Genomic DNA, 12,278 nt, shown 5'->3' on the forward strand with positions numbered 1-12,278 from the left:
TACAACCATTTAACTCTTTAAAAAAAAAACCCACAGTGACTGGATTTGTGATCACATCAGGTGTAACTGTTAACAAGGATTATTGTCTTTTCTACAGGCAGTTTCCAAAGATCTACAACCTACTCAGACAGAGATATTACCAGCACTGGTCATTTTGGGCTAAAGCGAGCAGTGGTCAGCAAGTGGAAAACTCATTAAAACTTTGTAAAGGTGCAACAGGAAGAGAAAGCAGACTGAATGATCAAAGCTCTAGGGCATTACTTTCCTTACTCTGCAAACCGAAGCAGAGGGCACGGTTTCAAATTGAGGTCTACAACTTGCTGAGATCTCTCTTAACAAAACAGAATAGCACCATTAAAGTTCATTATTTTATATTTTATATATAAATTAAGGATTTATACATTGCTGATAAAGAAAAAATACAAAACATTTTTGATATTACATGACATTTACATGTGAAATTTTACACAACATATTCAATAACTTACAAATGCTTTATTTGCATAAAAAATATATCTCTTTACAAAAGTTTTGTAATATTTACAGATTCATATACACAGTTTTTCAACAGGATAACAATTGTGTGGTACATTTAAAAGCATTCTACTCTAGTCCGAGGTGAGGCCGAGTGTCTGTATAGTGTTTTCACCGGATGCTTTTCTTTTCTTGTCCATTAGAAATATGAAATCGCAAAATATATTACATGTCGGTAACACAAGACATCTTGCCAAAGAATGCCATCAAGTATCAAAACTGTATAAATGTACAAAATGTAACAGCAATGACAGGAATCAACGTAGTGGTACAAAGAACTATAGCAGCAGTTGCTATACTGGATCACTTTTGGCCAACATGCACAGGTATGAAACTATGAGCTGCTTTTCAAACACACCTCTTGTCACATGAGAGTCAGAGCTGACCTCTCTCAGCGGAATCTTTGCTGACTGTGCAGATAAGTTACACTGATATACAGTTTTTACTAATGCATTAAATGTCATGTCTTCATTAAAAACATATGCCCATACATTATTCAAGGCACTGCAATGATGTAGAAATGTGATGACAGTGTCAAAGTTCATTTTCTCTCTTAAAACATGGATGGACTCGAATGATAGTAAAATACTTAGTGTGCAAATCTGTTTATGTTCTCTGTACATTTGTTGGCAGAAGCTGATGGTTCAGTAAGACAATGGAATAAATCTGTATCCGTGGGTGTCAATAAAATAGGCCAAGGCCGTGTATTTATCAGGTATCTCAGAGTAGGAGTTTGGATCAGGTGATTACTGACTAAGGCACGGTTTCCCAAAAGAATAAAAGAACGACAAACTCTGCTCAGTCTGTAAAGAGCCAGACCTGGTGAGGAACTTGTGTTTTCTCAATCTCAAAATACATCAAGAATGAGGCAGACAAATATACATTTTGGATAACGTAAAAGAGACAAGCTTAGATTGATTTACCAACATCCAGGCTTAAATAAACTTCTGGGAAACCTGGCCAGCTGTAGGTTCTGCGCACACCACGGTTATTCTCAACTTTGTCATTGAATAAAACCTTAAATAATAAAGTGAGAAATTCCTCCTTTGAGATTCCTGATAGATAGGGGCTCATGGCTGGGGTTAAGTCACTCCAAATTTTGGTGTATTTTAGACCAACAAAAGGACACAAAGCTAGAAAATCATAAAAAGAAAAGTAAGTATATAAATTAAGTAAAAAAAAAAACAAGAACTTATTTAAATATTTGAGGACAGCCCAGAAAAAAACATAATGCTAAAAGGAACGGTGTGTCTCGGCTCTTTCTCTGACTGGTGATTAATTTTGCTTTCAGTGTCTTCTTTATAAAGCACAACTTAATGATGAACTCTTATCTTCACAGGAACAATACTCTGTGCAACGTCACAGTAAAAGCCCCGGCTTTCCTCGAAGCACTCAAAAACATGGAACTGCTCTCCAGTAATTAAATCTCAGCTGTATATTTCGTCATTAGGATGTACCACCCAATTAAGAGGCATAATTGACCATATAACTTTGAAAAGTCGACAGCTCCGACGCTATTTAGGGAGAGAAGGAGAGAGAGAAGCAGTTTCTTTTTCATTCTTGCTCCTCAACTCTTCTAAAACACTCCACTGCTTGGAATAAAGACTAAAGATTACATTGATCAGCTCACAGTCAAGAGGCCACTCATCTCTCATTTACATACGGGGAAAGACTCTGAAAAACAGGGGAAAAAAATCAGGGAAACAGAAAAAAGGAGGGATAATTTCTGGGCTGCTTTCTTGTAAAATTTAAAAGATACATTTTTTCATTTGGCATTGTGAAGTAACCCCACTATATTTATACTTTAGAGTATAAAATACTCCATTTTATCTATATGCCAGAGGCTCTTTTATTCATAAAGCCAACACTCACAGAGTGTAAAGAACACGTCTCTTCACCAAACTACGGGAAGATCTCAGGAGGGGTGGGACCTCCCCTTCCTCTTATTAATCTTTGAGATTCTGTATACGATTAATTGCAACTGCAGTAAATGTTGCTGAAAGTGTGCTTTATGTTTCTGAGTTGTGTTACAGTGTCTTTGCTTTAAGTCGTCAGAAACAGGAAAAATATAAATGTCTATATATTCTCATGTTAAGCAAACAAGAAGTTGTGTTCTCCTTCAGTGTGCAACTCCTTCTCCCCGTCTGTTTCCCTCCCACACTTTGTAGACATCAAACCATGGTGCAGATGGTGTTGAGATTGGGGTCAAAGCGGACAACTTTCCCCTCAGCAGCTTTTGTGTTAGTGTTGTACATGGGATTCTCAAACGTGGCCTGTCCGTTGTTGTTCTCATGGACAGAACATCCTGTGTACTGAGCTTTATCTGTTTTCCTGGAGAGAAAAAAAATGAAGGTTGCATATTAGTTGAGAGGCAGCATCCCAATTATCTCTCTTCCTCCCAATCCCATAAAGATGTTTCCATTATCTTGGTGTGGACAGCTGCAGTAGGTAAATGAGGCTGAATGGTAATTATTGTTGAAAAGATCAGTCAGAGGAGCCCTGGATGCTGGTTTCTGCTAACTTACATAATGAGAGCAGAATTTGCATGTCACAGGCTCTCAGTGAAAAATGTTCTGAGAGCTGTTTTGTTCAAGGGGAGACTAAATCCACCAGCGCACACACACACAAACACACATGCTTCCAAAGTGCATATGTTTTTAGACTGTGCAGTCAAAGTTGGACTGTATAATGTGATCCGGTTTGTAACACCTCTACTGTTGTCGCATCATGCTATGAAGTCTCTCAAACGTAGACTACTGTATCAAACACGCGACCTCACTGCAGTGGAGCATGCTGTGGAAGTGGGCCACTGTGTACCATCCACCTCATTCTGATGGAAATACCTTTTGGCTGCAACTGTACAAACATCCCCATGAATCTGAACTTCTTCAACTTTTTTCTAATCAACTTTTGTAAAATGTCAACATGAGACTTAAACTTGTGTCAATGTTTTATTTTCTCTCCGACAAACAAGCAGTTATTGACTACAGCTGCTGGTGCACTGGGTTAAAGCTGCTGTGGAGGACAACAGAACACGGTACATACCGTTGTTTGTAGAGATAAAACCCAAGGCCTGCAAAGATGAGGGCAAAGAAAGGCACAAGGATAGCAACAGCCACAGAGCTGCTGTTTGTGGAGGTGTTGGTTTCAGGGTCAGCGAGTGTAATATTCTCCCTCACACTCAAACCTGAAACAAAAACATTCCATTATTCCAAAGAAGATGGGAGATGGTCGATACAAAGGAATGTGATGTGAATTTTTAAGTATTCATATTAACAAGAAAAAAGAAAAAAGCACAAAGTCTGTAAAAATGAAATGGAAAAACAGAAAGATACGTATCATCTGCAGGCGACGATAACCATGATGTTGATGATGTGGATGATAATGGAGAGGAAGATGATCATGATGATGACAACTCGGAGACGCAAGCAGCCAGTTGATACAGAAGACAAGCGTAATGATCACAGTGATAATGATCAGTTTGACTGTGATAATCTTGTTGAAGACAGTCATGAGACAATGACGGGAAAAATATTGAGCTCAAAGAAATGAAGGACTACGATGGAGACGAGGATAATGTGCTTGATGCTTTATGACTGTAGATATAGACAGATGACAATGGTATCAGGCACAGCTGTAATGTAAACAGCTGTATGATGTCCACGGAGAGAAAAAATTATTCAGCTTCATTGTGTCTAAAGAAGATAAAACGTTCTCAGTGAAAGTCATCTGTAGACATTTTTCACTTTGCACTGATGGAGGCAGCAGGGGCAGAGAAGCATGCAGAAAAAACTGAGTACAGGTTGCTTCAATTTGGGTGAGCCTCTGTTTTGTATTTCTGTTTTGGATAAGTTAAAGATGAAAATTGTCACAGACTGGTGAAGAGTCTCTGTTCTTATGGGAAAATGCATCAGTGTGTTTTAAAAATCAATATATTGAATACAACAAAGATTTTTTCTGTCTTAAAACTCATGATCTTTCTTGAATAAAATCATCTTGTTACAACAAAAAAAGCTTTGAAGGATCAGTGTTGTCAAATTTGAAAACTTTGAACACATACCTGTCATTTCCTTAGCTTTGTGACACAAAGCAGGGGTCACAGTTTCAGTACTTATTTGTGTAAAGTTGGAATCAGTGTGTTTGCTTCCCACTCTAAGATTTTACAGGCAAAAAAAATACTTCCCCCTCCCATTGTTTGATAATAAAACTGCCGTCTTCTGTCACCTCTAAAATATGTCCTTCTAAATTCACAACAAAAGTGCAGTTTAGTGTGGGATTTCCTACTCTCAACTGTGATGAATATGAGAAGTGAAGAGGAATGACCAATAGCACTGGAACTTATTGATATTCAAAAAAGGCACGTACCAAGTCTCTGTAGTCCAAACTGTCCGTAGTCTTTACCCTGTATGAAGCCTTGGAACACATAGCTGCCACCCTCAGGCTCAGCTGAAACCTGGTGGAGAAAAAATGTCACCTAGCTTAAAAAAACTGTGTGTTTTGTTGCATGAAAATTTATTGTGTCTCTTTTGGCACCTCAGAGAGTGTTGTGTCTTTCCCACAAAACATCAAAAACGAAGCATTCTGTATTTAGTACAACAATAAACACATCCTGTCATGCTACATTCAAAAATAGCTCCTTTGTGTTCTCTTGAAGCCGTACAGTGTGCTATCAATAGCTCAGCGGTGTGCAGTCACCTGTCACAGGTTGTTATGAAGCGGACCTTCAAGTTTTCCTCAGAAGAGGAACTTCAATTCAACAAACAAAAACTGTTCTGCAGTTGTTTCTAGTCCCTCGGATGTCAGGTATGTGTCTGAGCTTATTTAGTAAATTGTCAATGTGGGAATGGATAAAATGGATCCCAAGGAGCTCCATCTGATGTACAGCCAATGTAAATACATGTAAACAACAACAGACAATCTGCCAGGAAATTACTATTCTGTTGGCTGTCACACTTTCTTCTCATGTATTGTGCATTTTCTCATTGTTGGCATAGAAAGTAGGAAGATGAGGAGCTAATAATGAGGAAACACTGGGTTGATTCGGTCCAAAGGAGGCTTATTTTTGGCTCCAGCAGTTACATTCCCATTCCCTATAATAATTCAACTTGTCTGGCAGATGAAAAATAAGTAAACAAAGAAAGTAAAGGCAGTCACAGCTCTTGGTTACTTTCAAAAGATCATTGGGCAGCTGCATCAAATGCTTGTGTGTACTCACAAATCCATCCATTGCCCAGGTCTCATCAGTAATCCTGTTCAAAGAGCTGTGGGCCAGAGCTCTCATCTGGTACAGCAGGAGCATTAACCGTGCCTCCTGGCGCTTGTACATTCCTACAAGGTGGAGGGTGAGAGGAAAAATAAGATGTGGTTAGAATGAAAAGATGAGGAGAGTTGGGGGAATGACTACATGAAGGAAAGAGCTTGCAGAAGTGCCAAATTTGTAGAGAAACAAAGAAAAGCTGAGAAGAAGAGAGGCAATATGAAAGGATGGGAACAGATGAAAAACTGCACAAGGGAGGAAGGGGAGGAGACCAGTGACTACTTGAGTGGGCAGTTAGTCAGCACAAGCTAATACATCCGTCTTTAAAGCCAATAGTTAATTTCCACTCTCATGCATGAGATCACTTAGAGATTGACTGATTGACACCAGGCATCCCCAAAATAAATGGAAGTGGCACACAGAGGTAGTGAGAGGAGGAGAGGGGAGGGAGTAGAAGACGGATGATGTATGGATGACTCACCAGAGAGGAGAAACTCCATGCTGCTGTCTGCTAAAGTTACATTGACTTTTCCTGTCGTTGCATTGAAGCTTGTGACAGTCAAAGTCATTGGCTGCTTCTGGCCTTTGTAATCATAGGAACCCTTCCAGACGAAATCAGGGGCAAAAACATCGTCCGGGACTTCAGGAGAGAAAAACAGAGAACACGTCAAGATAAAACAAGAAGAGCAAGAAGCGCAGTTTCCATGTAAATCTGTCAGCCACATCCTACATGTTATAAGAAGCAAATCATTAGCAGCTTTTTCATAATTATATGTTCACTCAAAACTTGTGCTCACACTGCAGAATAGAAATAAAATTTGAAGTGGAATCAACATATGAAACAAGAGAAAAGTATCTTTATTGAATTTCCATAATATCATGTTTCTTATATGCTTTGAAAATCTTAATGAATGATAATTAAGTTCAATCTGCAAGAGAATACTGCTTGCTGCAAAGTTGTCATGACTTTTTGTTTATTTCATACTGATGAAACTCTTTGCTGTAATTCCGCTAATTATTTAAATATGAGCCAATTAATTTATGTTATTTTTTATCAGAAGCTTAATAAATTATGTGGTGGCACTGCAGGAGAACAATTTACCTTGTCAGTCTTCAGCTTTAAGTAAAGATATAAAAGCAAATTGTTTTGACAACCTTGACCTGTGTATTTAAGTGTTTCTTCACACAATCTTTATAGGAGCAGACTGTCTAAAGTCATGTAAGGTTATCTTTGTAACTGTGTTCTGACTTTATCAGAAAGATGTAAACATGCCCCTGTTGGCATGAGGCGTTCACCACATAAACCATCATCTTGCAGAAAGCAGACATTAACCAATGAGCCCCATTTCAGAGAGTAAAGCTGAGGCCAAATATATTGTTTGTTTAGCAGCCATTTGATCAAGCAAAGTGATGGATTTATGTAGTTTTAATAAAGCATTCCACCAATGGGTTAAAAAAGATGCATACCACTCTTAGAGCTAGTGCATGTGAGATCAGTACATGCTATAGCTCTCTGGTTTGTTTTCAGCTAATCCATGACTTTTACATTGCACAGAATTAAAGGTCCCATATTATGCAAAAATCCCTGTATTAAGTCTTTTAGTGACATTTGTGGGTCTTTGGCTTTCCTTCCAGCCCACAAATTGTGATATTTAATGACAAAACCTGTACTTTGTAGTGCTTGTGAATGTAAAATCCTGACCTAAAACGAGCTGTTTGGATTTTGGGGATTTGCCAATGTCAGCATTGATCTTTTTTAACCAAACAGGAGCAAGTCTGACCTGATTGGTCCACCGTAGCAGATAACCCCACCCCTTTCCCCTCCCACTCCCCTCAGTGTGGCACCGCTCTCAGTGGCGCGGAAGAGTGGGGCGATATCACTGGTGGCTCATTTGCATATGAAGGTCACGCCCACTAAATCAGAGCGTTCTGAACAGAGGGGCTCTGGGAGTCTGGAAACAATGCTGCTGTGCTTGATTTATTGGCTTTTTGGACCAAAACATGTGACTACCATTTCATGAAAACATCAATGATCCATATTAAACTGCAGAAAAGAAGCATAATATGGGACCTTTAAGAATGCAAAAGTATGAATTTATTTTTATTGCATCATAGTCTTCCAGCAATGACAACATGTTACACAACTTTTATCACCAGGAAAAAGTAACATCTCAATGTGTCTATAAAAAAATCTTGTTTCATTTCTCAGTACTGATTACACTCAACAGCACCGATGATTTTCCTTCTAATCAGGCAGAAAGTACCAGATATGGAACTATAAAACATGAGGTATCAGAACATGCTTTGGAATTAATGCAAATGATGCACAGCTGGTTCTGTGCTAATCCTTCCCACGCAGCATGTGCAAATTTGAAACTCACCATTTATTTTTGGGCTCGGAGTCCCTGGTACGGGTTTGACAGTTTTCTCATGTGATTTGGAGCCCGCTGCAGAAGAACATAAATATGTATGTCACAAAGATGTAGTGATCGACAGCAAGGCCTAACAGCTGGAGGATGCTGGAAAAGTATCACAAACAGGCTGGCTGCATTGAACTTTTCCTCAATTTCAGAGAGATCTCTGGAGGCTCAGTTCTAACAAACTTTGACAAATCAACACATACTTAAAAGGAATCTTAACAGGCATGTTGCAATTAGCTGACAGCCCATCCACAAGGTGTGTTTACAGGGAACATCACAGAAACCACAGTGTCTCATTATATTTGATTAGTGTTGGATTTGACTTAACTATCAGGGAGCAGTAGAGCAAATGTCACACAAGACAGATTTTGAAATACTCAGGGTATTCACACATGGTACACTCCTCTAACCTCTTCTACCCTCTACCTCTATGCACCTGCAAATCTCCCCCAAGACGTTTCAACTTTTAATCCTCTCGCCAACTCCATCATCTGCCCCCGCACACCTCCACCAACCACATACCTCTGCAGACAGGCACCTTGCCAGTCCAGCTGCTGTCAGAGCGGCAGACCCGGTGCTCTGAGCCCCCGGAGAGGAAATAACCTGGCTGACAGGTGTACACTAGAGTGTAACCGTAGGAGGGCAGGTCTAGACCCACGACGTCGGCGTTGGCCGGGCTCCGTGGCTGCTTGCAGGAGTGAGCTGGAGAGGAAGCAGAGGGCAGACGCATTAGTACAAACACAGCTACACCCACACACAAGTGCAAATGGAGACAAATACACAGTCACACTCTCACACACACGCACACACACACACACACACACACACACACACACACACACAGATAGACAGGGAGATAATTAAGCACTCACTTGGGGAGAGAGATGGAGAGGTGGGGGAGGTCAGAAGAAGAGGACAGAAAAAGAAAGCTTACAGATTTAACAATCTAACTGAGTCCAGGGAGCTATTAGAGAGCATATTGATACACTAATATGGACACCTGTGGGAGATACACTGCTCAATTTTAGTGTGAATTAGTGTGAAAAATTAAAATTTAGATTAAGTCAAATAATTAGTCAGAGCTGCTGTAAGGCACTTACCTGCAGCCCATGACTGTCATTCAGAAATAGTTTAAAAAGTAATGTTTTCAAGGGTAAAGAAGACACTTCCAGTGACTATGCAAGGCAATGAAGTAATACCATGGTTAACCTTATGAGAGTGTTTTTAATTACAAGTACTCTGATATTTAGAGCAGGGTCAGTCATTGATATACCAAGGTAGCAGAATCCTGACTGAAATAATTGGCCAAAACAAAGCTATCAGGTTCAACCCATCCCTTAAAGTTTGACTCCAATGAAAGTGAGCTCACTGGAAACCAACAAACAACCACTTAAAAATAAGAATATGTCTTGCTGGATCCAAATTTTTTTTCCACCAGGATTCAGTTTTGACCTTCTTGGCTCTGACACTCTTAAAACATCAAATTATTCTGTCTCAGGAAGCAGGAAGGTAGTGACATGCTGATTTAGGATAGTGGCCAAAAAGCTTTCTCTGAATCAGAAACTTGAGACACAAGCTGTTATTGCCGTGTTGCCAAAACACCCTCTGCTTATAGAACATATTAAATATGTTCATTCTCTCATGAGTGGGCTGAGTATACTTAGTTTAATTTTTCACATCAACAAATGCAACAAAACAAAACAAAATATTATGCAGATCACTTCGCACCACCAAAACACTGAGGGGTGGAACATTCAGGCTCTGAGACGTCAACAATAATGTGGAAATAGCTAAATTATTTTCAGCCTGTGAATGAAAGAATATGTTGCCAGCTGTCAAATGGGAGACAGCTGCAACTGAGTCAAAGATCCAAATGGGTCCTTCATGGTGTCTTAATGGCATTAGAGGCAATAAGGCAGGAAGGGATGCCAGGATGAAACCAGTTTCTAGGATTTACAGGAGACCAAGAGACAGCAGGAAATACCACCTCTGCAGCTCCTTCTCCAATTCATGTATACAAATCTTTCCGCTTCATTTTTCTATTTTCTGATGTTTTGATTTTGTCAACATGAACATTCAAATCCTTCAATTCAGCTTTCTTTTAAAACTTTAGAGTTAAGGCTTTCCAGGGGTATATCTGCTCATTTTGCGACATTGTGCACTATCCTTTAAAAACAAACAAATACTCTTACTATCTGAAATGGACAAGACATAAAGCACAGGAGGTGTCTAGTGAATAACATAACCATGATGAAGTTAAAGGAGTCAAAAGGTAGGGTCTGCAGCAAGGTTACAAGAGTTAACTAAAACGAAAATAAAAACTAAAACTAAAACTTATAATACATTAGAGTTAACTCAAACTAATAAAAACTAGAAAATAAAAACAAAAACAATGAGTAAACTAAAACTGTATTATGTGTTCACAAAACTAACTGAAACTAATCAAAATTATGGACAAAATGTCCTTAGTAATCGTTTTCGACAATATTAATTGCCTTTAGGATCTAAATTAATCCTACACATTTTCCAAACCAATTTTACAACAGTTTAAGACAGTTGTCAGTGCCGTCAGCACCATCATAGCAAGCGACATACTGGGACGTGCTTGTTTACGGCACTGACTGGCTGTGCCCTGTGCTGCGACAAAACGTAGTGGAGCAATGAATTAGAGCATCTGTAATAGTTTAATTGCATGTGAGTCTGACTTAAATTGTTTTTGAGTCTGACTTTATTGTTACAAAGTCCAAGTTTCTAATTGTTAAAGCTCATATTATATTGTTTTATATAATTTATGTTCAAATTATTTTTATTCAATTTATGTTAGCACTATCAGTTCAGTATCAGCATTGACTGAGCAGTGAGTACTAACTAAAACTAAACTAAAACTAAGCCTTGTTGCAAAAATCAAAGCTAAATAAAAACTAGAATGCCTGCTCCAAAACTAATTAAAACTAAACTGTAATGGAAAAAAAATGTCAAAACTAACTAATACTAGACTATAATGACAAATCCAAAACTATTATAACCTTGGTCTGCAGGAAACACAAATTCGAACTGGGCTCCTCCTCTTTGGCTCAGTGCCACAGCGTCCGACAATACCAACGTGAACACACTCACTATCCCAGCAACCACCTGCAGCATTTCTATGTGGGTGAGACTCCAGCACCGTGCACCTGACTTGGCATGTTAGCACAAGCTAATCACTGGGTTATTTGACACATACCTGGTTAGCAGAAAGTCAACTCAAGTTGCTCTTCGTTCTGAGCTGCTTTTCAGGTGCCTGAAACCAAGTGAAAGTTGAGCCAAGCTTCACCCTCTAAAGGGCTTTATCTGTTTGGAGTTTAGTGCAGTTTGGTTGTGTCTTTCTTTTTCCGTGTTATGCCCACTGTTGTAGCCACTTGGGATAGCTTCTTCCACTAATCAACAGATAAGTCACTAGTGCACTGGGTGTGATGTAACTGGCTGAGGCATCTACTCTTACTTTCTGCCCAGGAACATCCTAATTCAACCAAAACATCAACATACAGGCAGAGGAGGGGTTTGAAGCAGAAAACAGACACTGGCACACATGTATAGAGCCAAGAAGTGACAAGTGAGCAGGATTATTTCTGTAAAAGTTGGCATTTTATTATTTAAGAAAATCCTGCAGGCTCTACCTTTGAAGTGGCCTAAATGACAGCAAACAATTTGGCTGGCTGGGTCAGAGTAGCTCGACCTTCCCTACTGATGAGACAGTAAGTTAAAAAAGGCGGGCATCCTTTTGTTGATAGTGCAGAGAGGTAAGCATTGTTTTTAAGCCTTTCCATGCCTTCAATCCTAACTTCAAGCCCTCAAGTTTGGAAACCACTGCTTTAACCAGAGCCTTTTAACAAATGTGTCTGTACTTATATTTAAGTAAATCAATGGATAAGTCAACCCTTTGGACAGGTAAAAAAGGGTAATAGTTCCATGTATAAATCCAGTAGCAGGTTCGCTCTGTTATTTATTTTATAGTTAGTAACACAGAGAGGAGTTGTATGGTAAAACATTGTTAACGGGTTGATAAATCTGTCTCGAGAAAATCTAAA

At 39.2% G+C, this 12,278-nt stretch overlaps 1 protein-coding gene across 3 annotated transcripts in view; it reads right to left on the reverse strand.

The window, feature by feature from the left end:
• Positions 1-407: 407 nt before the first annotated feature.
• LOC141800189 (CUB and sushi domain-containing protein 3-like) overlaps positions 408-12,278 on the reverse strand; it is a 214,653-nt gene continuing 202,782 nt past the window's right edge. For all 3 annotated transcript variants that reach the window (XM_074682596.1, XM_074682597.1, XM_074682595.1), the window contains exons 64-70: positions 8,734-8,913; positions 8,173-8,238; positions 6,273-6,431; positions 5,750-5,862; positions 4,900-4,987; positions 3,580-3,721; positions 408-2,865 (exon numbers count right to left, since the gene is read on the reverse strand). In XM_074682596.1, coding sequence (XP_074538697.1) covers positions 2,706-2,865; positions 3,580-3,721; positions 4,900-4,987; positions 5,750-5,862; positions 6,273-6,431; positions 8,173-8,238; positions 8,734-8,913 — 908 coding nt within the window. In that variant the 3' untranslated portion in view covers positions 408-2,705. The remainder of the gene's footprint in view (positions 2,866-3,579; positions 3,722-4,899; positions 4,988-5,749; positions 5,863-6,272; positions 6,432-8,172; positions 8,239-8,733; positions 8,914-12,278) is intronic.

This window comes from Halichoeres trimaculatus, unplaced genomic scaffold, assembly GCF_033239565.1.
Source record: "Halichoeres trimaculatus isolate MK-OKI-2021-1 unplaced genomic scaffold, fHalTri1.1 fHalTri1_scaffold_12, whole genome shotgun sequence".
In the NCBI taxonomy this organism is placed as follows: Eukaryota; Metazoa; Chordata; class Actinopteri; order Labriformes; family Labridae; genus Halichoeres; species Halichoeres trimaculatus.